The 27,698-nt window shown below is 40.6% G+C and overlaps 1 protein-coding gene across 1 annotated transcript in view; it reads left to right on the top strand.

Annotated features, from left to right (window-relative positions):
- The window catches only part of CACNA1I (calcium voltage-gated channel subunit alpha1 I), a 3,136,920-nt gene that overhangs the window by 2,780,427 nt on the left and 328,795 nt on the right, over window positions 1–27,698 (top strand). The window contains exon 29 of the mRNA XM_044073362.1: window positions 25,839–25,960. Within this exon, the coding sequence (XP_043929297.1) occupies window positions 25,839–25,960 (122 nt within the window). The remainder of the gene's footprint in view (window positions 1–25,838; window positions 25,961–27,698) is intronic.

Consider the following 27,698-nt stretch of genomic DNA (forward strand, 5'->3'; position numbering starts at 1 on the left):
CGACAGGCTGACATCATCGCGCATGTGATGATGTGAGCTCAAAAGCACAAAAGAAAAAAAAATTAAAAACAAAGCTGGAAAAAAAAAATCAGAAATGAAGGGGTGCCTCCCGGGAATTGTGGCACCCCATTATTTGGACCCCAAAACTCATTTTTACTGAGTAATTTGGTAAGGTTGAGAGGTATAACACCAACCATTCTACCCCATCCTCTCAACATACACCCCACCATCCAGGACTTTGTAAAATCATGCAGCCCAGCCACCTGCGCAAATATACTAATCGCTGTCAAGTCAAGATTAACCGATTGCACTGCCTTACCCTGCCCGCATGCCCAAGCCAAGTATTGCAACAATAGTTCTGACCAAACCACTTCATCCTCAGGCAACTGCAAAATAAATTTATCAAAATTATATAAAGCACTACCATACACTCTCCTGGTAGATACCACCCAAGACTGCTGCACCTACCTCCTAGTTATGTCAACACACAATGCCACACCTCATCTGTCAACACCATTGGCTACACAGTCAATTATATAAATAGTAAAAAAGAAATTGCAATTAGAGGGACAAACACAAGGGCAACCATATGGAATGATAGGATTGGGGAGAATGGCATTTTTGAGATGTGTCCATTTTATATAAGTGAAAAAAAGTAGATAGGGAAGGAGCATATCTCCTACGGATAGAGGGAGTTGAGAAGGTAATCAGGACAGACAAGGGAAACATAAAATGCTGACACAAAAAGTTGGGGCAGTATGAATACAAAAGTAGGAGAGAAGAGTGTAAAGATGTAGACATACAAAGGGAGGACAACTGATGAAGGGAAGGTTTGATTTACAAATGGGGTAGGAAAAAAGACACATAAGGGATGAAAATGCCAGGATGGGTACACTGAGTCTGTCTGACCAGCCAAGATTTAAGCCAGCATAAGCATGTCACCTCCATGGCTAACCTCATGGACAAGCTGAGCTTCTGGCGGCCTGATGGTCTGGGACAAGCAGTCATGTATCTCTACCAACCATTCCAGGTGGCATAAATTGAAAGGTGTATATTTAATAGAGCACACAGTGAAAATGTAGGCTAATTTAAGGACTTGAGTATATAGATAGATTCAGCTATCACTTTTTCTAATCATATCAACCAATTGGTTAATGATGGCTATAGAACTATAGATTGTATAAACAGATTTATAAAGTGTAAGAAATCAAAAATGATGAAGTCATTGTTTGTTAGTTATATTAGACCCAAACGTGAGTATGGGATAACAATATATAAACCCTATAAGAAAAGAAGTAGGAGTAAACTGGAAAGAGTACAGCGGAAATTTACCAGGGGCACCCATGGATGTGAAAATATCTGAACTTGTACAGTGTCTCTTACAGATATCTAAGAGGAGATCTTTATTCAGGAGTATAGGGCATTTAGAGACAACTACCTCTGGGAATTTTTGGGGTTATCAAAAAGTACTAGAAAATCATCAACCTATGTAAAAGATTGTATAGGAATTAGAAGTGTACTAATTGGTTGTTTGATAGATAAGCTGATGCATTGAACAGACTATCAAATTGCATTAAAGCAAGTACTAGTTTAGATATTTTTAAGAACAGCCTGGACACATTATGGGAACAAGTGTTTTGGTATATTGGCAAGCTAGAAGGGCATTAATGCCCGTGCTTGAAATATTTGTATGTATGTATTCCAGGGTACCAACATAGCTGTGGAACTACTAATGTACCTCATATTCAGCTGATGCCAATTGACCAAGGAGGATCTCTGTGGTCCACTATCAAAAGAGAAGTCTCCTTCCCCCTTCTGAGTGGTAGCCATTGAGGCCATCAGCAAGCCTTCCAGGTCACAATCAGCAGGGTGACCTCTGACCTCTGTTATGAGGCAGATTTGTAGACTACCAGTGATGTAACACTAGATATGTCAGCTGGTACCAGCTAGTGTGCCTGTCACCACTGTGCAACCTGCACCACAGCTGAACCTGTAGAAGAATGATAAATAAACAGAAACCAAAAAATAAAACACATTAATATGCATGCATGTTCGGATAGAATTGCATTTGCACAGTACAGCCAATGAGATAGTATACAAGTCTCACCACCTGCAGAAACTGTCAACCATCCTGAGAATGGTTTACCTGCTGAACTCTCAATCTCCTGAACAACAATAATTGAAAACAGTACGAACCGAATACACTCTGAACCTTGTAAACACAAGACAATAGTAAAAATATGGCAGGCACACTCTCCATAACCTCTGCATCCCACTGGGAAAAAAGATCAGGGGACACCACGGGTTTCAGTATAGTCGTTGAGTAACATGGTCAGTCAATGCACTGTAATGCATAGACTGACTGTGATAGTGCATGCCTCAGTTTAATTCTGTGTTCTCTCTGTGATGGCCCATAGTGGACTAGGTGCCACCTCTTTGCTAGTACCCCAGCTTATTTGCCCCATTTCTACCTTGCATGAGGTACCTGTATAGCCACTCCTCCCACAGCTCTGCACCTGATTCCTTACTTGCTGCTATAACAGGTCTCTCACGTTGTACTGTGATGTTTCCTAGTCGCATCTACTTATTTACTACCATATTGTGTAACATGGCACACCAGGAATAACTGACTGCAGGTCTTAGATGCATACTGCAGTGCTCAGTCATATGCCTCCTAGCAGAAGGAATGTCCCTTTAGGTGGCCAAACACACAGTCAGCAGCATTCCATGTCCATAAATGCTTGATGTTGTATATCATCTCAACTATGGTCTTAGAGTTTTGGATGGAGTTATCATTCATGTTTTCAGGGCACATCTAGCACTACCTGTAGCACACTAGAGTGGGCAACATTATAATTGGCCTGCTATAATAGCTATAATTGTCCCCCAAAATTTCTGTGTTGAGGGAAGCCTTCTAGCTTATCAGTGGGAGTAGTAAGCACTAGGTAGCCTATCTACCACAAGAAGAGTGGTCTCTGGCCCAGAAATTGTAGTTTATAGGCTATTTGAGCACTTTTTCCATCTCCTTCAACTTTCTGGTTTAAAAGCCTGCATTTGCGCTTGCTTCCCTCCTTTCCTATAACTAGTCTAGTCCCAATACAGATTTGCTGTATCCAAGACTGTTTGTAATCATCTGACCCCGCCAAGCCTCTCTGTGTCAGAGGAAAGCCTTCTAGCTTGTCAGTGGGAGTGATAAGCACTAGGTAGCCCATCTACCACAAGAGGAGTGATTTCTGGCCCAGAAATTGTAGTTTATTGGCCGTTTTAGTAGTTTTTTCCATCTCCTTCAACCTTCTGGTCTAAAAGCCTGCATTTGCACTTTTCCCACCTTTCTTAGTCTGGTCTAGATACAGATTTGCTGTATCCAGGACTGTATGTAAGCTTCTGAGGCCCCCAAGCCTTTCTGTGTTTAGGAAAGCCTTTTGGCTTATCACTGGGAGTGGTAAGTACTAGATAGTCTATCTACCACAAGAGGAATGGTTTCCGGCCCAGAATTTGTAGTTTATTGGTTGGTTGGGCAGCTTTTCATCTCTTTCACCTTTCTGGTTTAAAAGCCTACATTATGCTTGTTTCCAATCTTTCCTGTAACTAGTCTAGTCCAGATACAGATTTGCTGTATCCAGGACTGTTTGTAAGCTCCTGAGAGGTGCCAAAGTCTAGTCTTCAATTTTTCCCTTAGATCTGCTACTTCTCTCTTCTCCTGCACTTTTACTAGCTTATTAGTCTAGCACTTTACCATACCAGACTTCTTGTAGCGATTATTGTAGCACACAAATGTGCTACCAGCACAAACGTTCTACAAGAAAACAGCTCCAGTACTTATTATTAATGCCCATTCCTCCATGCATGTCTAAAGATCAGTTCCCTGTGCTTTCTTATGTTAACCTGGTGAACTTGGGGATCTTGAGGCAATGTAGCAACTGCCTCATGTACACCGACAACCCTCTCCTCTTACCTCCCAACACTCAGACTCACGAGAGATGCACTTATATATCCAAATTGGAAGCCACGCACTCTCCAGCCAAGACCGGAAGAGCTGGTCAAGAGGAGAAGGTCAACACTTGCACCACACCACAAGGAACACATAGCCATCCAGAACACACACTAGCACTGCCTTCACATAAAAACATAAACCACACACCCACCTTCGCAGATGCTCTCAATAAAAATCTACCCAAGCAGCAGAGACCTCCAAGGCAGAAAAGCACTCAACCACCACAACACAACACTAATCACGAGACACATAACTCTTCTAAACAGTGTGCCACTCAACCAAAGCCCCTAAGACAAAGCAGCATGCCCAGTACACTAGTCATAGGTGACTCGATAGTGAGGCACACTGATGTCCCACTCACTAGGTTGAATAAGGAGAAAGTAACAGTCAGCTGCCTGTCAGGTGCCAGGATCTGCCTTATAACGCATGCACTCAGGTCCCGCAACAACAGATACAAATATGACTGTGTCATTGTACATGTGGGTGTGAATGACCTGAGAAGTACCTCCCTGGACTACATGAAAAGAGACATGGAGGAGCTCTCGGATTATGTAGCCAAAAAAAGGAAGACAATCTGGTGGTCCCCTGCCATAAACAAACCCTACAACAGAAGGAGGAAACTGATGCAGAATAAGGTGAAGTCTCAAGACTGGAAAAACTCCCTTATCAGCCTCAATAAAAAGTTCAGATCCCTCAGCAAATCCTCTAAAGCTAGCTATGAAAACAGAAAACAGATAGTAAAGACAACCACAAGGCCTTCTATAGTTATGAAAAGAACCTCCACAGCAATACCCAGATTTGCTCTGAGTTACTACACAATGGTACCTCCTATACTGAGCCAACAGATATTGCCAATGTACTGGCCGAATGATTCAGTGCCAACTCACCCCCCCCCCCCAAAAGGACCAATCACAATGCCAGTAGATTGCAAGCACCCAGTATTGCTGCTGCACAGATTAAAACATGACTGTCCAAGGCCAAGAATACAGCCTCTATGGGACCTGACAATATCCTTGGCTGTGCTCTACATGAACTAAAGAGTGAACTGGCACCTCACCTGTGTGCCCTGTTCAATCACAGCTTCACCTCAGGCCTTGTCCCTACCAAATGGAGCACTGCTATAGTCATCCCTCTCCACAAAGGAGGAGTGGCTGCAGACCCTGGGAACTATTTCCCCATTATCCTGACAAGTCTGGTATGCAAAACTCTGGATCCCACACAGTTTAGCTTTATGAAGGGAAGATCATGTCTGCTCAACTTAGTCAACTTCTTTGAGTCAGTCATCAGAGCTATGGATGAAGGCAAGGTGGTACATACAGCCTACCTTGATCTGGCCAAAGCTTTTGATACCATTCCCCACTCAGGAGTCATAGAAAAACACTAAGCTAGACATCAACCCCTATATCACTAGGTGGGTTGCAAACTGGCTCACAGATAGAACCCACAGGGATCGGTCCTGGGTCCTCTCCTGTTTGGTATCTACTTCTTAGAAGTCCAGTCCAACACGAAGGGACTCGGCTGACAAAGTTCACAGATGATTACAAGTTGATTATTAACTCCCCAAGTGATGTTGACATCCTACAGAAATGCCTCACTGAGACCAACGACTGGTGTCAGAACCATGGCCTTAAGCTCATTGCCAAAAAATATGTCATCATCCCCTTTGGGAAAAACCCATTTCCCATCAACTACCACATCGACGGTAGTCCACTGAACACAGAAGGCGTTATAAGAGATCTGGGAACACAGGTTGATAGCAACCTCTCTTTTGACCACCACACTGCCACTGTGGTTAGAAAGTCCTTCTATGTGGCACATCTCATTTCTAAGGGTTTTGCATCCAGGAAGAAAGAGGTCATTGTCTCCCACTACTCTTCCTTCATTAGACCAATCATCGTATACAATGCCCCATTTAGCATGTACCTCACTAGACACCTGCAACAACTGGAGAGGCTGCAAAAGTACCTCCCAAAGAGGATCCTAGGCCTTAAACACTTGTCCTATATTGACAGACTCAAAAAACTCCAGCTATTCTCTGTCTCATATCACCTACTTAGAGGTGATCTCTGTTTGACTTATAAAGCCATGACTGACCCACCTCTGTTAGAAATGCTACATCAGAAGAAATCCCAATACCTCCACACCACACACTCCAGAGACCTCAACCTCATTACCAGAATCAACAGAATGTGCTAGAGGGGCAGGTTCATAACCCAGAGACTGCCCATGCTATGGAATAGACTTCCCACACATGTCAAACAGAGCACCTCACTGGCCCTCTTCAAGAGAAATCTTGATGAGTGGAAGGGAAATAGAAAATTCACCCCTGGGATCACTACTCAGAGGCACAGGAAACTAAGGTCGGGTGGCACAATGCCAGGTTAATCCTATGGGCTAGGCTTATAAAGGGTCCAGGGCTATTAGCCTAGTACACACCTATGAACCTATGAAAATGTGAACCATATATATCACAGCCTATATACCTGGAAATGTGTGCATCTACTATTTAGTTGTCCCTGTAGGAAGTCACCCTGCATGAAATGCTGGTAGTGGTCATAAGTGTGGGAATCATGAAACCCACATGTGGTATGTGACACCACTGCACCGGCCCTATAATTATGGAGCCTCAATCCTCACCACTAACACTAGTGAGGGATGTGCACATAGGAAGGATGACAAGTACACACACAGTAAAGTACAATTTCCTTTAAGAGCACACAGAGATCACAGCCAGTCTGGGGCTGGTTTCTCCCTCTCTCTCTCTCTCTCTCTAGATCCCCCAGTAAGACTCCCTGACTCCCTACTGGCACAGCTATAGCATTAAGATTTCAGCCGAGTGGTCAAGCTAAAACCGTCAGCATCCTCTCTGTACAACTAGTGCTTTGTGTCCCTGCCCAAGAAGCTGACACACAGACTTTGCGATTTGATTTATATGCCACCACATAGACACTCCTGGGAAAGGCTGGCACAGGTTCACCACTATGCCCCCTTCTGCCCAGATTATAAGGTAGTAATCACTGCCATCAACCAGCTCTTTATCAGCTACTATTAGGCCCTGCCCAAAGAGTGACCAATTCTACTGTGTAGTGTTACTATTATCCAAATGGTAAGTGTGACCAATCTTTTAAGGCTATTTAAGAGTGGCCTATACAGTGTCACCAAATACATATGCAAGTACACTAAGAACTTAAATATCTCTAAACATACCAGCCAAAATTAAAATGTTTAAATATATTTAATAATAAATAATAAAAGCACAAGACAATACTCAATAACTCACAGTGACTACAGAGTTCAGAATCACAGGAAATATTTTAAAACAATATGCAGGACAGTCTCACATAAATACATAAAACAGCTAGACTGATCTTACTATTTTCCTATGTATCTCTAAGAGAGATACTATGATCTAAGTCTTACTTACAGAGCAAGGCAAATACAGATGAGAAGTGCTGAAGATGGATATGTTCAGATCCAAGACAAGATACAAAACGCACAGACTCAATCTCTGAGATAGTTCTTAAGTTACTATCAAACATTTCTGCTGGGTTATCTCAGATTACATCATTCTTTGTCACATCTGTGTCAAAAATACTTATTTTTCAGAAGTTTGCCTGGACCTGGAAGTCGGAAAACAGTTAAACACGTTTACCTTTGAAACCTGTAATTATTTTTGTTTCCAGGCAATAGAAAAACCTTCTAGCTCTAGACATCCTGTCTCTTAGCTGAGATAAACACCATCATAAAACTCTTTGCTTTTCTTGATGATTTGCAAGTTAACTCAGTATGTTACAGCCTTTACCATCAAAGCATACATTTGCATAGGCATATAGTTTATACACATTTCTGCTCTTTTCCAGCAGGGTACTTTGTGGTTACAGTCTTGAAGCTCAGCACATAACATCGGGATTAACACCCACTTCTGCACTAGTAGTTTAATATATACATAACATATAGTTTTCTTAATTTGTTAGACAAGCATACAAATCATATTGCTATTCCAAATGACATAGAATTATTTACAAAATTCTAGCTAGCTGGGCTGGCAGCCTTCACATGCTATACCATTATATTGTATATAATTCCCTGAGTATTCCACGCTACCTGAAAGTTGATGTAGTGATAGCCTTCAGATTGATCTACCTGACACCATGTGGAACATGTGGGGACTTGATAATAATGTATGTTTAAGCCTTGCATCCATACTCTCAGAGAAATCAGTTAGGTTGTAAAATACCCACATAGTGTTCATTCTTTCTTCTGCTGATTGTACAATCCATGTATCCTCCACATGCTGCAGCATCACATCACGGAACTGCAGTAGGGTCTACAAGGCTGATGCTGACAGAATTCCTCAAATGTCCTGTGCTGGATGCTGAAAGGTGCCAATAACAAGGATGGTTAATGCTACACAAACCTTCCTGTCTGGAGGAATAGACAGTCCACATATTTCCCTTAATTCAATGTGTGGGCAGAGCATGTCTATAAACTTTTGTATGTTGTCTCTGTCCACAGGGTAGTGGTTGACAGTGTTCTAGTTTTCGTGATGATGGCATGTTGGCAGCTGTTAGAGCCATCTGTGACACTCAGGGTACTTCTCCACAACACTGTGGGTACTGGATCCAGAAAGCACCACTAACATTTGTTGTTCAGCTAAAACTGCTGCATATGCAACCAGCATATTAATGAAAGTGAATCACTTGCGTGCCACGAAATCATGGCATTCAGAACAGATGAGTACCACAGTTCATAGAGCTGAACTGGAGTTATATATCTATGAATCACTCTGCCATGTCTGATTTCATCATTTGTATGTGTGAAGGGTCTCATTTGCATAAAATTATACAGGCATCTGCATGCCATAATGCTGTGTTGCTTCTTCCACCACCTTGTCATGTATTGCCACTCATTGTGCCAGAGCCATGCCCCATCGACCCAACACTGAGGACCAGAAAGTCATGAGAGTCTCATGGTTTAAGAGGAAAGATTGTCCCATCTCCGCCTCTCCTTCATCTGATGTTGGAAGCATTACATTTAGATTTTGCAAGCAATCACAAGCAGAAGTGTAACTAGAAGTTTCTGATGAGCACACCATAGAGGTCTTTTATGTCACTGTATATATGTCAAGCAGGCTGTTAGTATAGAATATTCATACTAAACATCTCACTCTAGAACAATCCTTTAATTGATAAGTTACTAATATAACAAGCATGCATTAATGAAGACATTTTCTTTGTTTGATCATTTTTATCCTTTTGTTTCATTTTTTTGTGTTTGAAGATTTTGGAATATAGTACCTCTGCACTGATTAAAACACTGTCCCTCATAGAAATGAAATGTTACACCATGTTTGACATGGTATATACTTAGCTATACCTGTGTACAAGTTTAGTCTGTTACAAACTAATTCACAGTATATTGTTAAGTATGAGTTACAGCATGTCCATGCTTGCGTGCATTTCCTTTAGTGTCTGGATGTATGTAATGAATGCTTTAGAATGGGACTGTTGTAATCTATAGGTTGCATATACATTCTGCAAACATCTCTAGTAACAAAGGTGGAATTGGACACTGAAGTAATTTATCATATATTAAGGGCTTAAGAGATAGTTTAATATTTGGTTTCTGAGTTACAATTTAGCATATCAGAACACAGACTTGCAATTAAAGTCTATGGTAGGTTTGAATGCAGGCAGTACTTAGCAGTACATCATATATATATATATATATATATATATATATATATATATATATATATATATATATATATATGGTTCCACTTCATATCATTGAATTATCATTTCATCGAATTTCAAATCATCGAGACCAAATTGTCGTAAACTCATTTCATCGAAAACTCATATCATCGAATCTCAAATCATTGAAAACTATGAAGCAACTACAAATAACATTCCACAAAGATTTTACTACATTTATGCAGGGGGGCAAGCCCCCCTGCACCCCCCATGTGCGGGGCTCCGCCCCCCACACCCCCATAAATAAATATACCAACTCCAAGGTCGTACTACAGTGGGGGAAAAAGGCAATTTCCTAACCCCACTGTAGTGCGACCTTGGAGTTGGCATATTTAATTATGGGGTGGGGGGGGCAGAGCCCCCCACATGGGGGGTGCAGGGGGGCTTGCCCCCCTGCATAAATATAGTAAACAGTGTCTGGGATGTTATTTTTAGTTGCTTCATAGTTTTCAATGATTTGAGATTCGATGATATGAGTTTTCGATGAAATGAGTTTTCGACGATTTGGTCTCGATGATTTGAAATTCGATTAATTGATAATTCGATGATATGAAGTGGAACCATATATATATATATATATATATATATATATATATGGGATCCGGACACATGTTTGACTAGCATATGTCCGAATCACAAAACATCGAACATACATACACGAAAGCGGAAGCGCTTAACATCGACAAGCGCTTCCGTGTATGTGTGCCTGTTTTGTAGATCAGACTACAGTGCGGGTAAGGGAAAATTCCCTTTTCCCCACTGTAGTGCGATCTCAGAGTGAGAATAATAAAGTAGGGGGGTGTGGGGGGTGCAGAGGGGTGAAGCCCCCCTGCAGAAGCGTAGATTTTTTTTTTGAACTACACATAGACGGAAGCACTTTTCGATGTTAAGCACTTTCGTGTATGTGTTTTCAATGTTTTGTGATTCATACATATGCTAGTCGAGCATGTGTCCTAGACCCATATATATATATATATATATATATATATATATATATATATTACTCAGTGGACCTGTACATGTGATGTTTCTTGATATTCCCCAAACCCTTACTAACTCTTGTCATTCTTTTATGTAGCTGGCCGTAATACAATTACTTCACAATTTCTAATTATATACATTTAAGAAAACCCATGGATGACTAAAGATTTGTTATTATTCAATGTAAAAGAATGGGTTGTTAGATCATATAATCTGTTTTTTATACATAAAAAGAGAAAATAGGTAGGATATATTAGTGGATAGAGAAGCTTAGAGTTGTTACTGGAAAATAAAACAAAAAAAACATTATGGTTATTTGAAGATGAAGATTGATGAGCTATATAGCCTTTTTACCAGACATTCATGGAAAGGTGGGTAAGACTAAAAGAGCAAAATAAGGTGGGGTATAACACTAAGGTTATGAGAGAAGAGATGAAGGTAAGCCAGACAAAGGATGCTACTGTCAGGTAAAAGATATACCAACACAGAAGCAACTTTTATTTGAAAAGACTGCAGAACAGTTCTCAATGTAGTAAGTTAGGCAAAAAAAATGAGTTAAACATGAAGTTTATTTATGTTTCAGTCCATGATATTACATGGAATACTTATCATGCTGGGATCTGATGTGGTGATCACTATATGTTAACTGATACCACTACAACCTGTCACTGTTGAATGGGATTTAGCTACGTTTTCCCTTGATTCTGTGTGAAAAATCACCAGATATGCTATCCAGTCATGTATAGCTTGAGTTTTTAACTTTGATTATGGTAGTAATTGTATATGTAGTTATGTAAAGTAGGTCTTCTTTTAATTCTACATCAGTGTGACATATCTCTTGGTTATAAAGTTTGCAGTATTTTTTCTTTATGTCATGCAGCTGGATGACCACCTTACTGCTTACCAATTACATAATGCATTTGCAAGTTTCACTTACCTTATTTCTTTTGACTTTTGAAATTAAGCTGAGGTCAGAGTTAGAGACTATATTTGATAAGCAGTTTCATACTTTATTCTATATAGACTTGTTTGTATGACTCAGGTATTTTTGAAAGCTAAGTAGGATATCTTTTATTCTGTTGCATATTTTATTAATTATGTAATGCTATCAAAGAATTCAGACAACCAGCGCAGTCTGTTATTTTAAATACTAATCTGCAGACTTTTATAGTTTCTTTGTAAATAAAATACATTCAAACATGGATCAGTATTGCAGGTGCCTAAGCTATATAGGTCCAACCCCACTGCAAATGGCCAGCTTCCCAAAACTAAGGGCACCTTCCACATACGCCAACTGGTAGGAGCACAAGAATAACTACTTTCAAAGGCAGGGGGATCGTGAAAACTTCAGAGCTTTTTTTATTACCAAAAAAGTGTTCCTTCAAGTGGGCTCTGTGAAACTGACAGTTGGCTAGTGATCTTCAAGAGCTGGACAGGTAAGTCCCTGTTGAGGAAAGCCTTCCATTAACTTGTATTTTATTAAGAAAGCTTGTTTTCTGTGAAAATGATTATATAATATGTTTAGATTCTCTCTGTGTTTCTAAGGGAGTTATTATATAAATGCTTGCATTAAATTTCTGTGAGGAAGAGTTTTATTTTTGACTGAAATTTACTTCAACTGTAAACATTTCTGTGTTTGAGGCAGGATACTATTCTTATGGAGGACTGTAAGTGTCTTGCTTACCAAAGAATCACATATTTTCTGCCTTACACTTAATCAGCTAATCCAGGCTCCATTCTCTGCTTTCAATGTATCTTCCTTGGCTGGCCTATGTAGCACCCTCCAGTCTCCATGGTACCACCCTCCTGGCATGCAAGAAGAAGAAAATTGTAAAGCAGTCTTCAGGTGTCAGGCCGACCTGTATTTTGAATTAGACATTGGTGACCACTTGTTCCTCATATCACCCCCAATCCTCTTGATGTAGCCTTTTCATCACCAAAGATCGGGGAATAGTCATGACATCTGCAGCTGTTGGGATGCCCTTGGTAGGCAAAAGATAGACACTTTTGTCAGTGTCAGGGGAAACACCAAGTGAAGGATCTTCACTTGACCAAGATAGGAAGGTCGTACCAGGAACCAGTGTGTCAAATATAAGTAAGGCTGTTATCAGGAAGAGTGTGCTTATTGTTTCAGTCTCGTCTTTCTATTTCTATGAACAAGATAGATTTACTGGGATTTACTATCAAACTTACTAATGCTTCTCTTTGCCCTGTCATTCTTCAGGGAAGAAAAGGAAAATGGTCGCTTCCCTTCCTGATGGGGAATTTTAGTCAGAAGAGCAAACATTGCAGTAGGATAGCTGTACTTCAGGAAATTCTTCTCAGTCAGAGGGTGTGATTCAAAGGAAAGTATTTCATCAAATGTCAGACACTACAAATAAGATGAAATAGTTTTTTCAGTGGGACCAGAAGTGAATTCCTGTAGCATAAAAAAATGCATTCTGATTTGTGACAGATATGCCTAAATCTGCTGCTATCCCTCATGCCTTGCATGGCTTAGAGAATGTTTTTCTCCCTGCTTCTAACTCACCTGATGATCAGCTGCCTGTTCCCAAGAAATTTGGCAAGTTATACAAGGAACCCCCAGACACATGTACTCAACTTTCATCTTAAAGCAGATCCAGCAGTCATTTCTCTATTCAAATGTGCATTTGCTAAACGAGTTACAGTTGTTACCCTATTCCCTCTGACAATGATGGGAAAGTAGTAAATAAGTTGGGGAAGAAAATATATTCCTCTAGTCTTTTAATTTTCAGAATTTTAAATTCTCAACCTCATATGTTAAAATGTTATTATAGGTTCATAGGTTCATACTAGGCTATCTGCCCTGGGGCAGTTATAAGCCTAGCCTGATTGTGTTTGGCTTATGCCACCCCTTGATTTGAGTATACTGTGCCCTTTTTAAACTTTAGTTTTCTGTTCCTCTGTCTAATAGTGACATGGAAGTAATCCCCGGGACAAACCTATGATCCCCCATCCACTCATCAAGATTCTTCTTGAAGAGAGTCAGTGAGGTGCTCTGCCTAACATGAGTTGGAATTCTATTCCAGAGCGAAGGGAGCCTCTGGGTTATGAATCTGTCCCTCCAGCATGTTCTATTTATTTCTGTGCTGAGGTTCAAGTCCCTTGAGCACGTGGCTCTAAGGGATTTAGATTTACTGAGGTGGAGCATGTCCATTAATTCTGGGTTGGACATAGCTTTATATGTCAGGCATAGATCGCCTCGAAGTAGGCGGTATGCAACTGAGTAGAGCTGGAGTTTTTTAACCGAGCAGCATATGGCATCTGTTTGAGTCCCTTGATCCTCCTGGTGAGGTACTTTTGGGGTCTTTCTAATTGCTGCAGGTGTCGGGTAAGGTACATCCCAAAGGGGACATTGTATTCTATGATGGGCCTGATGAGGGATGAATAAAGGGGCACGATTACCTCTCTTGATCTAGATGTGAATCCTTTCATGATGAGGTGGGCTATGTAGAAGGTCTTTCTAACCACTTTGACAATGTGGTTGTCAAAGGAGAGATTGCTATCAACTTGGGTCCCCAGATCCCTAGTTACTTCCTCTGTACTTAATGGGTTACCACCTATGTGGTAATTTGTGGGCACATTGTTTTTGCCAAAGGGTATGACTATACACTTTTTGGCATTTAGCTTTAGACCATGGCTCTGGCACCAGTTATCCGTCTCTGCGAGACCTTTTTGAAGGATGTTTGTGTCAGCTGGATAGTCGATTATGGGGCCCAGTTTGCAGTCATTTGCGAACTTGGTGAGCCATAGTCCTCCCATGTTGGCCTGTACCTCAGAAAAGTAAATACCGAACAAGAGAGGTCCCAGGACAGAACCTTGTGGGATGCCACTTGTGACCAGTTTCGAGTCTGACATGGCTCCAGCAACTCTGACTCTGTGGGTTCTGTCTTTGAGCCAGTTTGCAACCCATCTTGTGACATAGGGGTTTATATTTAGGCTGGATAGCTTATCCATGATGCCCGAGTGGGGTATTGTGTCAAATGCCTTTGCGGTCCAGATAGGTTGTGTGGACTACCTTCCCTTCATCTATGGCCTTGGTGACTGTTTTGAAGAAGTCGACCAGGTTCAAAAGGCAGGATCTGCCCTTGGCGAAGCCAAATCGGGTAGGATCTAGTGTCTATATTTTTCAAACATGCAGAAGTTAATGGTGGTCCTTCCTTCTTCTGATGTAACAAATTCAATTAATGCTTCTATGACATCTGTTTCTCATGTGACTAACCATATTTTAAAGTGTGTTTATGATACTGCTAATTCTTTTCTGGATAAATTCTGAGCAGATTTGCTTGGCTTTATTCTCACAATCTTCCTGTTGCTGTTAAAATCTCAGATTATAATTCTTCCTTAGATAAAGAGGTTTTGCTTGGCCCTCCTGAAGCTGACGTGTCATGTCGTGTGTGATATGGTGAAAAGGTAAAACTGATTCAAGGAATGGCTTACATTTTTCAACCCCCCTTTTCAGAGAAAATAGTAATTTCCCCTTCTCATTAGCTCCCTTTGCCAGTAAGCAATTTAAGCAGAAGGGAGCTGGTAAACAGGTTTTAAAAAGCAATGGAAACGAACATCCAAAAAAAAGCGAAAGCCTCTACAAATCAAGGGCAGTCATTTCAGTCCATACGGTTATCTCCATGTTCAGACTCTTCACCCATTCTACCCTTGTAACCTTTCCATGTCTCAGAGACATCTCCTTCACTTGTAGCATCAGATTATTTCAGACAACTGGGTTCTGAGGATAATCCAGTGAGGGTACACTCGGTAATAGAATCTGCCCCCCCTTTCCAAGGGACACCCTCTTGTCTAGGGAATAAGATCTCTCTTTTTCCTCCCATCTTGCAACACATCATGTCTCAGGGAGTAATATAACCATCTGTGCATTGTGATAGGAGTTATAAAGCAAGACACAATGGGTTAATGTAAAATAAGCTGCAGCAACCTGAAATAGTATTAGAATTAAGTAAATTGTTAATAAAAAATAAATAAAGATGGAAACAAAACTAAATATGGCTTTTATAATACTGTTAAAGTTATAATGAGAAGCTCCAAAGGAAGAAAGGAAGAAACAGAATGAGTAGATGCGAAGGAGAATATAAAGTGGACAAAATGTGGAGGGAATTCACACATGGAAAGTAAGATAAAAGGAGAATAGAGAAAACGAAAGGAAGGTAAATGTGAAAAAATGCAGCAGAATGAGACAGACAGACATATAGCTACAGGCAGAGTCAGCCAGGAGATGGGGCATTCCAAAAGAGGAGACTATACTGTGTTACTAATAGTTTAGTTTATTCAGGGTACAGGGACAAAGGGCAAGTGGAACCAGATCTAAGAAGGAACATGCATCAAGAGTAGTTTTTATACATGCTGCAGTCTTACAGAGTGAGAAATGCCATTCATGGGCTACAAGACAGACACAAAGACAGACAGACAGACAGACAGACAAAGGTGAAAAGGAGGTGCTATGTCTAGTGAGGAAGACAAAGAATTCCCAGCACCACAGAAACAATTGCACAGAGACAGGACAGTGTATTTAATTATCCATGAAAAGACTAGTAATCTTCCTTCAAATGTGACAATACCACAGGAGGTGTTTGAGGGATCCTGGCACTGACCTTTTGCAGGCAGCACCCATAATGACACGCCTGCAGGTATTTCTCACTCAAAGCATAAGAGGCACTAGACAGCTTCCTATTTTGGAGTTGGATAATTTACTAAAATTAGTACACAGCTCAGGGTTTATCTTTATTGGGAATGAGAATCCATTTGGGAGGTGCAGGCTCACAGAGGCATGATGAAATTCACTTGTCTAGAAAGGAGCATATGTAACAGGAGTGTCTATGCTAAAATAACAGGCGACTTTGCAAGGTCTGCTGAACTGTGCAATTACTTATTCTTTATTATTAAATATCTGTTTGTAGCTCTCTTTTTTAATTACCAAAAACAAAGATTAAGTACTATTCAAGTAGTTTGGTGTAAGCTAATACCAAGCATCTTGGAAGAGCCTTTGAATTCTAGCCATAGTATATTAAATCACATTGTCCAATTAAAATCTATCACGTACATCACAAGTATCAGCAGCCCTGCAGCATGTATAGCCATCAATTGAATTTGTAATCAAACAAAATAAGTAATCACAACAACAAACTAACAAACCATAAATGCAAGAATGTACCCCCACCTAATCATTACAGCTGAAAAATATATAAACCAGATCACATATGGGAGCATAACTTGAATTGCAGAAATGGATCTTCAGTACCACATCGCATGGATAGTCATTTCGTCCCCTGCAACAAAGGTAAATTACATGTCTATAAAGCTCATTCATATGCGATCTTTGTCTGAATTCTCATATGTGTTCATTTATTCTGACCTTAAACTAATGCATTGTCTATGGCACATAAAATAGTTGAGTGAGCATGCTCAATCTGATTTCCATTTTAACAAAAATTTAAAATGAGATTTTAATAGCATTTTAAAATCTACACTATACTGGGCAAAGACTCCCTCCCACTTGCATGCACTGCACACATTTACCATATTATCAGTTCATAGAACACAACACCTCTGCCTATGCAGTGGCCACATTTGGTGCATGTGAGTTTTGATCAAGTATACATTATCGTGTACTCGGCCCTTACATACTTCTATTTTCTACATAATTAGCCTTGCAGTAACAAGTAGCTAGGTGCATATTCTCTAGTCTATTATACCTGTAAACGTGCTTTACCTAAAATGTTGCTTCACGTTCATGGGGTTCAAGAAGTCCTTCTTCAGTTTCCTTTATGCCCTCAGACTAGGAGATCCTTTAACAGTCTGGCAGTCAGTCTAAGTGGCTTGTCTCTAATACAAAGTTTTCCTTTTCAGTATCTCTTGGGTGATAATTTTTTGTCTACCTAGTGAGATTTTGAGCAAGTCATCTGATATGGTTCTACTCAAAATATTAATGAGCCAATTGCACAGATTTAACGTTGGTCCTAAGGTAGTAGAATATGTATGGAACTGGTTGGAAAATAGGATGCACTAAGTAATGGTAGCAGGTGTCCAATCAAACAAAGAGGTATTTTCACTGAAGTACATCGGGGACAGTAGCAGATCATTTTCATTTCTTTTGTTAATGTAGTTCTCAACTTCTTGTCTGGCAGTTATGAGGGTGATCATTGTATAGACTCTTGGTACTGTTGTTTTCTGTAGACGTTAGAGTATTATGGAGGTTTCTGAGTTGCAAACCCCCCGACTATGCCTAAACGTGGCCCATATGGATCAGTGCTCTACCCTGGTTGATGAATGAATGAATGAATGAATACATTGCACAAGATCTGAAATTAGAAATATTCCCTTTTACTATAGAGATAAAGATATACAATAGGGCTAATAGAAGGCATAGGGAGGATTGTCTAAAATAACGGTTCAAAAGGTAGAAAATTAAGTTCATTACAAAAAATGGGGAAAAAAAGCAGTAGGAAAGAAATACACGGAAATGAGCACTCCGCTGTAATAAAGCATGTTCAGAAATGTAGGAAGAGGTCCAGTATGGTAATGCATACGTTATAGATATGCTAGCAATGGGGGAATATTTACAGAAAATATGGAAAGAAATCTGTTTTAGCAACTTCAGCTGAGTCACGGGTAAGAAAACAATGCTTATGCACTGAAGGAAGAGCAACAGTGGAAAGCAGAAAGGCTGTCAACCCTTTTTCTTGACATTTGACAAGACCCCTTCTAGTCTTTAATGTAGTTCTGGTGTGGAGTCGCAGTAACTCAAAGAAAGCAAAATGCTTAGATTCCAGTCTTCTTTTTGCTCATGCAAAAGCAATTGCTTAGACGACAAAGATCACAACAGTACTGCAATTAAGTTAACATAAGCTAAAAAATCTTCAAGAATGCACAACCCCTGCAATCTATGTTGGCAGAAACACAAGAAAGTGAATTTAAATAAGAATAGTGAAACCTCTTAGATGATTGGCTTAATCCTTCTCCTTCATTTTAATTACATGTGGTAATGAGTTGATATTGCTTGGAAACAGGTTATTAAGTTACATTTGTTGTCCATCATCGGAATCCAGAGGAACAAATAGTTTATGCCTTTTAACACATAACTTACAATATGCCCTGGCAATTGCTGCCTTGAACTTCATTTTAGCACTAGTACCTTTTTAACTACTCTGTACAGAATTTATAGTGAACACCATAGGATTTCCTTATAGAAAGTCAGTTGCCTCCCTTTTACAGCCCATGTCACCTTGTTTCTGGCCACTCTTGCTTTTAAGCTGTTGTATCATGATTATCTCTCCTATTAGAATGTGAATTAGAACAGCTGCTCCAACTGCTCCAAACTATTGCTTGAGAATCCAGAATTAAGGGTCCCTTAGATTAAACAGATCAACATTTGGCCTAGCAATAGGTGAAAAGTTAAGTATAATGTTCCCTGTTACTTAAAATTAGTTACCTTAACACCTCCTTCAAGACTAAGCAACAAGAACATTCATCTACAATTTACATGTCAATGCTATAGAGAAAATTGTTAATTTCCTACTCAGAAATACTGATACGAGCCTGCTCTTCAATTTTTCTCTCCTCTCCTGCACTTTTACTAGCTTATTAGTCTAGCACTTTACCAGACTTCTTGTAGCAATTATTGTAGCACACAAAAGTGCTACCAGCACTAAACATTCTACAAAGAAATGGATTCAGTACTTATTATCAATGCCCACCCCTCCTGGCATGTCTAAAGGTCAGTTCTCTGTGCTTTCTCCTATTAACCTGTTGAACTTGGGCATCCTGAGACAATGTAGCAACTGCCTCTTGTACAACGACAACCCTCTCCTCTTACCTTCTAACACTCAGACTTGCAAGAGATGCACTTATATATCCAAACTGGAAGCCACGCACTCTCCAGTCAAGATGGGAATAGCTGGTCAAGAGGAGAAGGGCAACACTTGCACCACACCACATGGAACACATAGCCCTCCAGAACACACACCAGCAGTCCCTTTGCATAAAAACACAATCAACACACTCACCTTCATGGATGCTCTCAATAAACATCTACCCAAGCAGCAGAGACCTCCAAGTCAGAAACACACTCGACCACCACAACACAACACTAATCACGAGATGCATAACTCTCCTAAACAGTGTGCCACTCAACCAAAGCCCCTAAGGCAAAACAGCATGCCCAACACACTACTCATAGGTGACTCAATAGTGAGGCACACTGATGTCCCACTCACTAGGTTGAATAAGGAGAAAGTAACAGTCAGCTGCCTGTCAGTTGCCAGGATCTGCCACATAACGCATGCACTTAGGTCCCGCAACAACAGGTACAAATATGCCTCTGCCATTGTACATGTGGGTGTGAATGACCTGAGATGTACCTCCCTGGACTACATGAAAAGAGACATGGAGGAGTTCTCGGATTATGTAGCCCAGGCGGGTATGACCCTAGCCCTGAGCAGCATCCTACCATCACACAGAATGATACCATAGTACAAGCAGAAAATGACTGATTTCAACAACTGGCTAAGTTTATGGTGTCATTCTACGGTAATCCAGTGTCTGTCTGCCTGAGATGACATGATTAACAGACCTCGATGCTTTGCCAGAGATGGCCTGAATCTGTCACCCCTGGGCTTCCGGATACTGGCCAAGGCTCTTGCCACCCCTATAATGCCTTTTTAGGCGGGGTTCCAAAGACCAAATTACCGCCATAACAGCTACAAACAAATGCAATCTGAAGGTCGTGCTGCTCAGCGCTAGAAGTCTAAATCTCAAAATGCACTCACTTGAAGCACTCCTTAAAATGCAGAACATCGACATTTGTTCTATAACAGAGACCTGGTTCAAGGCAGCAGAAAGCATCCCTGCACTACTAGGCCTTTCAACCCCAAAACTTGGACTGAAGCTCCAAAGGCGGTGGTGTTTCCATATTCATAAAGGATGCACACACCTCCAGACTGGTAGCCCACCATAATGCACCAGTGATACTTCAGGTGCAGTTAACATTGGGTAAGGCAGCGATTCAGGTCGTAGCCTGCTATAGGTCCCCAACCATGTTGCAAGACTCACATTCCATGTTCCTAAACACCCTGGAGAATATTAGGGTCCAGCCTAACATTTTCTTACTAGGCGACTTCAACTACCCCTCCAATAACTGGGTAAACTACTCATGTACCAATACACTTGCCCAACGTTTCCTGGAATTCATTAATTCCAATGCCCTGGACCAGCTCGTTCTTACCCCCACTAGTGGTAGCAACATCCTTGACCTGGTCATTACTAACATGGGCAATCATTGCTCTACAGCAATAGTCAGCTCCTCCCTGGTTAGATCCAACCACAAACTAATCACCTTGGAAATTCACATCCCTACCACCAACCCCCTACCCCCGCAAAGGTAACCACCATGAAAAACTTCTCCAAAGCTAACTTTCTAAACCCTCTGTATATCTGAATATGGCCTTTCTTTAAACTACCATTAAATAAATGTACCTCCATGACAACAAATATTAACAAATTCTCTGTATGTATGTATGTATGTATTGCAAATGCTACTTGTGCAGCTATTTTACAGCTGTAACACCACAAAAAGTTTTGTTGCTATAATTCACATTTAATACTTGTCTGATTTGTTGATTTGTTTTTGTGCCAATGTATTACTTGGAGCTTTTCTCCCCGGGCCTCCACTGAAAATGGGCACATGCCTATCTGGACTTTCCCGATAAACAAATGTAAAAATAAAGGGAAAGAAGCAGTGGAAACTCACACACTCAATAATCCGAGAAGAGAACCAAACATCTGTTCACAAATGACTGTAAGCCACGAAGTACTATAATTTTAACGTATAACCAGTTTATTTAAAACCAAGACACGTTTTCGTCTCTCTAAAAAGAGAAACTTCATCAGAAATAGAGAAAAACAGTTTTAAAAACCTTTTTAAAAATTCCGCTTTAGGTAATTAGTAATTCGAACCAATCAGCTGGTCCCATTGGATTGGGAAAGGTTCGATGTTTAAAGCAATATCAGTAGAAAAATACAGGTCAACAAATGTGTATATGTTTTTAGAAAAGCAACTCCAATATTCAAAAACAACTCCAGTATTTAAAAAACAAATGTATACAAGTTACTTCCAATATCCGCTGCAGTAGTCACAGACCAATTACTATGACTAATAATGAGATAACAAAACCTAGTTTGTAACAATGTTTCTACATTTACTCAGATGAATGAGGAAACATACAGTTATCTACCTGGTGCTATGGAGTAATAAACAAAGATGGAAAGTCGAAGTTATCAGAATTTAATTTCTCAAACAACTCTTTAGTTTCAAAAAACAAGTGATGTTACAGTTGTCATTAAGACCTGGGTGGCAGAATGCATTTAGTGACAACTGCCATTCAAGTTCATGGCATTCCAGTAAAATTGAAGTAGGTCCCCCTCTAGTTTCATACGCTAACTGATCAATAGCTAAGAATTTTTCTCTTTTTAGAGAGACGAAAACGTGTCTTGGTTTTAAATAAACTGGTTATATGTTAAAATTATAGTACTTCGTGGCTTACAGTCATTTGTGAACAGCTGCTTGGTTCTCTCCTCGGATTATTGAAATGTAAAAATAAAATAAAATAAATAAAATAAAAATAAAAACAGAGATGGCTAACTTCACGGCACCCATGCAAATGGAGAATAGTTGCGTGACCGCAGAATCATACACCAATGCACTGTATGAACACGTACACAACTGCATGGATCTCACCATACCTAATAGAACCAAGACGCTCTCCTCCAAAAAAAGGAAGCCAATCTGGTGGTCCCCTGCCATAAACAAACTCTACAACAGAAGGAGGAAACTGATGCAGAATAGGGTGAAGTCCAAATTCCCAAGACTGGGAAAACTCCCTTATCAGCCTCAACAAAAAGTTGAGATCCCTCATCAAATCCTCTAAAGCTAGTTATGAAAACAGAATTGCAGCAGATAGTAAAGACAACCACAAGGCCTTCTATAGTTATGTAAAGACTCTCCACTGCAATACCCAGATTTGCTCTGAGCTACTGCACAATGGTATCTCCTATACCGAGCCAACAGATATTGCCAGTATACTGGCCGACAGATTCAGTGCCAACTTTATCCCCCCAAAGGACCAATCACAATACCAGTAGATTGGCAGACACCCAGTATTACTGCTGCACAGGTTAAAACAGCAATGCCCAAGGCCAAGAATACAGCTTCTGTGGGACTTGACAGTATCCCTGGTTGTGTTCTACATGAACTACAGAGTGAACTGGCACCTCACCTGTGTGCCCTGTTCAATCACAGCCTCACCTCAGGCTTTGTCCCTACTGAATAGTGAACTGCTGCAGTCATCCTTCTCCATAAAGGAGGAGCGACTACAGACCCTGGGAAATATCGCCCCGTTAACCTGATGAGTCTGATATGCAAAGCTATGGAATGCATCATCATGGACCTAATAAACAAGGATATAGGGGATCTCCAAACTCAGGATCCCACACAGTTTGGTTTTGTGAAGGGTAGATCATACCTGCTCAACTTGGTTGACTTCTTTGAGTCAGTCACCAGACCTGTGGATGAAGGCAAGGTGGCTCATACAGCCTACCCTGTTCTGGCCAAGGCTTTTGATACCATTCCCAACTCAGGAATCATAGAAAAACTCAGTAAGCTTGGCATCAACCCCTATATCACTAGGTGGGTTGCAAACTGGATCACAGATAGAACTCACAGTGTGAAAGTAGCTGACTCCAAGTCAGACTGCCGACTAGTCATGAGTGGAGCCCCACAGGGTTCGGTCCTTGGTCCTCTCCTGTTTGGTATCTACTTCTGTGAAGTCCAGGCCAACATGAAGGGACTCTGGCTGACAAATTTCACAGACAATTGCAAGTTGGGAGCTATTATTAACTTCCCAAGTGATGTTGACATCCTACAAAATGGCATCACTGAGACCAATGACTGGTGTCAGAACCATGGCCTTAAGCTCAATGCCAAAAAATGTGTCGTCATCTCCTTTGGGAAAAACCCAGTTCACATGAATTACCACATTGATGCTAGTCCACTGAACAAAGAAGCATTATAAGAGATCTGGGAACACAGGTTGACAGCAACCTCTCTTTTGATCACCACATTGCCACTATGGTCAGAAAGTCCTTCTATGTGGCACATCTCATTACTAAGGGTTTTGCATCCAGGAAGAAAGAGGTCATTGTCTCCCTCTACTCTTCCCTCATTAGGCCAATCATCGAGTACAATGCCCCATTTGGCGTGTACCTCACTAGATACCTGCAACAACTGGAGAAGCCGCAAAAGTACCCCACAAAGAGGATTCTAGGCCTTAAAAACTTGTCCTATATGGACAGACTCAAAAAACTCCCAACTATTCTCTATCTCATATCGCCTACTTAGAGGCGATCTCTGCTTGACTTACAAAGCCACGTTTGACCCAGCTCTGTTAGAATTGCTACATCTAAAGAAATCCCAATCCCTACACACCACACGCTCCAGAGACCTCATCCTCATTACCGCAATCAACAGAACATGCTGGAGGGACAGGTTCGTAACCCAGAGACTGCCCATGCTAGGGAATAGACTTCCCACACATGTCAAGCAGAGCACCTCCCTGACCTTCTTCAAGAGAAATCTCGATGAGTGGATGGGAAACATGAAATTCACCCCAGGGATAACTCCAGTGGCTTTACTTGACAGAGGCACTGAGAACTAAGATTGGGTGGCACTATGCCAGGGTAATCCAATGGCTAGGCTTGTAAAGGCCCCAGGGCCATTAGCCTAGTACACACCTATGAAAATGGCTAATGTTGATCAGTTATGGTGTTAATTGTTAATATGCTTCTGAAATATATTCCTTTCAAAGCAGCTGTTATTTTAGTTGATTGTTTTATTTTATTTTAATCCATATGAATCTTCAGTCCCTGATTTCAGAATGATTTTGATTTGTATGTCTATAATAATTGTTTTGTCTGTAACATATTCCCATTTACCCAAGAATAATTATCTCCTTCTTCTTTCGACTTTTCCCGGTTAGGGGTTGCCATAGTGGATCACCTGTCCACTCATGACTGGCAGTGGAGTTTTATGGTGTCGTGTTGCCAGCCCGACGCCCAACCTTCAACAGAAGGCACACACATGCACGCGCTCACACCTAGGGCCAATTTAGAGTTCCCAGTCCACCTACAGCATGTCTTTGGGATGTGGGAGGAAACTGGAGCACCCGGAAGAAACTCACACAACCACAGAGAAGACATGCAGACTCTGCACAGAAGGCACCCCAGCCGAGGATTGAACCGGAGAACCTCTTATTGTGAGGTGACAACACTAACTGCTGCACCACCATGGCCGCCCAATAGTTATCCCCTACTAAGTGTTTTAAATGTTTTAAGTAAATATGATATGTGTATTCCTTGTTCATCAGGACCAGCTCATGGCTGTAAAGAATCTCAGGACCAACTTATGCATCCAGTTAACAAATAGACAAACAAAGAAACAAACAAGCAAACAAAAAAGGCATAAGATTAGGCAGTTTAAAATATGGCAACAAAAAAGGTTTAGACTAAAATCTAAAGTCATAGAAAGTGGTGTTCATATGATCATATGGTTGAAATGTTTAAATCTTGCAAACCAATCCACAGAGTCTGAGGGATACCATTTAAAATTATGTATTTTGCAAACTCTTTGACTAAGAGGGAGAACATCCATTTGCATTGACAGTGACCTGGGTTTAATTATTGGTCTGTTTCCCAGAAGACCGAACACTGATATCCATGTAATGTCAGTTATTTTGTGTCAGAGGTTCCATATGACTAGAGTATTTGGCATCTGATCCCATAGTGGAATTCAGAGACCTGCAGGTAATAAAACACAAAGTAGGGAGAGTGATAAGAGATTCAGAGATGGGAACCTATATGAGAGTATTGCAATACTTCCTGTCTGGAAGTCATTTCATACTGAACACCTAAGGAGAGGATAGTGCATTTTACAGTTACAGAACAGCCCATCTCTGCAGTGCAACAATTTAAACAAACCATAACTATTGAGTTATTAATGCTGCTCTTTATATTCTTCTTCTTAGTTTGTGATGAAGACCACCCATGTGAGGGAATGAGCCGACATGCCACATTTGAGAATTTTGGAATGGCTTTTCTAACACTTTTTCAGGTTTCGACAGGAGACAATTGGAATGGAATAATGAAGGTATGTCTGCATTTTTTTCTGCATTCTGTTAGAAGAATAAAATGTACAAATATACACATAAGTGTATATATAAAGCTATCAGGCAGACCACTGTTGTGGTAGCAGTCTGCAATAAGTTTACTTACAGAAATGATAGTGAGGTAATTATTTAAAGTGTAGCATTCCTAATATTGCCATATCACAGAAGGCAGGCAGAGAACCTACTATGTACTCTGTAGTTTTCCCTGTCTTATAGTCTAATGATCTCTGCCTCATCAGAGAGGTAGAAGCCTTTAACTCTTACGGGAGAGAGGGTGACATGCACATACATGTGATATGTGCACTTATGTTTGCATACGCAGGTGTGTACATGTGCGAGTGTGTACATCTGTGTGTGTGTGTGTGTGTGTGTGTGTGTGTGTGTGTGTGTGTGTGTGTGTGTGTGTGTGTGTGTTTGTCTGTGTATGTGTCTGTGTGTGTGTGTCTGTGTATTTTATTGTTGTGGCTATTGTCTAAGCACACTAGGACTCTAGAACTACTTTTCCAGGTCAATTGACAGGGTAACTGTCTGTATTTGGCATTGGCAAACTATCTTGCATGCTTTGGTTGTCAAAGGAAGGTGAGAAAGGGAAGTGTTTATAAATATATCTCCTTCCCTTGCTAAATGTCAGGGTGAAAGACTGGAAGCCATCTGCTTTCACATGATGGTAAGAGTTGTGGGTAGTAAGTTGGTTTCAAAGGGCATGTGATTTTTGACAAAATACAAGAAAAACAGCAGATGTTCGGCTTCCATATACGAAATACAATATGGACCATGTTGACATCTTTCCTGATAAGGCAGCCACCAAAACGTAGCAGGCTTTGATCTAGCTTAGTACACATAAACCTTTACAGTGCATTATATGCCATTACATGTCCATGCAGAAAGAAGACATGCTACTGTTTACTTCCTATTCATCTCCACATTTCTCCTCCTACATTCAACATGTGTCAGTTACACTCCTGAATAGCTCTACAGCATTTTTCCTACTCTACTTTTCAATAGTCAGCCCCTTGCGGATGTGGCTATCTCATGAAGAAGTACGTTGCAGATCCAGGAAGTAGTTGATCAAAACAATCTGCAAATTTTTCCCATTCAGGGTGGTAATTTCACACCTATACAGCATGACTTTGTTCACATTTATGTTTTACCATCCCTTCTTGTCTTTAATAATAAGAAGCACAGCTCCTTTACACTCTGGTCATGCTCATTTTCCTTTATCCCAATACACAGGTTGGTAACATTCCTCTGGAGTTCTTCCATCAGCTTGATGTTTGCTACTTGTCTGTCCCTTCAGTGGGGCAGTACCTCTTTGCTCTAAAGTTTATCCCCGCTCATAGATACCTCCCAGAACTGAATATTCTGTTAACTGTCACCATAGCCCTCTCATCCTATGTCATCCTATGCCAGATTGTCCACTCAGGTACTATAAATACCGATAGGTACTTTGTCATTAGTTTTCTTCTATCTAGCTAATTCTTCACATCAAGGCTTTTATGGTGCAGGAGTAGTACTTTGCACTTGTATCTGTTCTGAATGTCTTTTGCCAACTTTCTACCCCTTTGTGCAAATTTTCAGGCCATTCTTTACAGTCTTTTTCATAATCCACTGCCACACTTATCTCTGCATCACTCCCATAGAGTTTAAGTCTCGTTTATTTTCCAGATATGTTAGAAGTAAATATGAAGAAAGTCAATGAAGCTATAATGACATCTATGG

This window comes from Protopterus annectens, chromosome 1.part0 (genome assembly GCF_019279795.1).
Source record: "Protopterus annectens isolate FY-2018-M chromosome 1.part0, PAN1.0, whole genome shotgun sequence".
In the NCBI taxonomy this organism is placed as follows: domain Eukaryota; kingdom Metazoa; phylum Chordata; order Ceratodontiformes; family Protopteridae; genus Protopterus; species Protopterus annectens.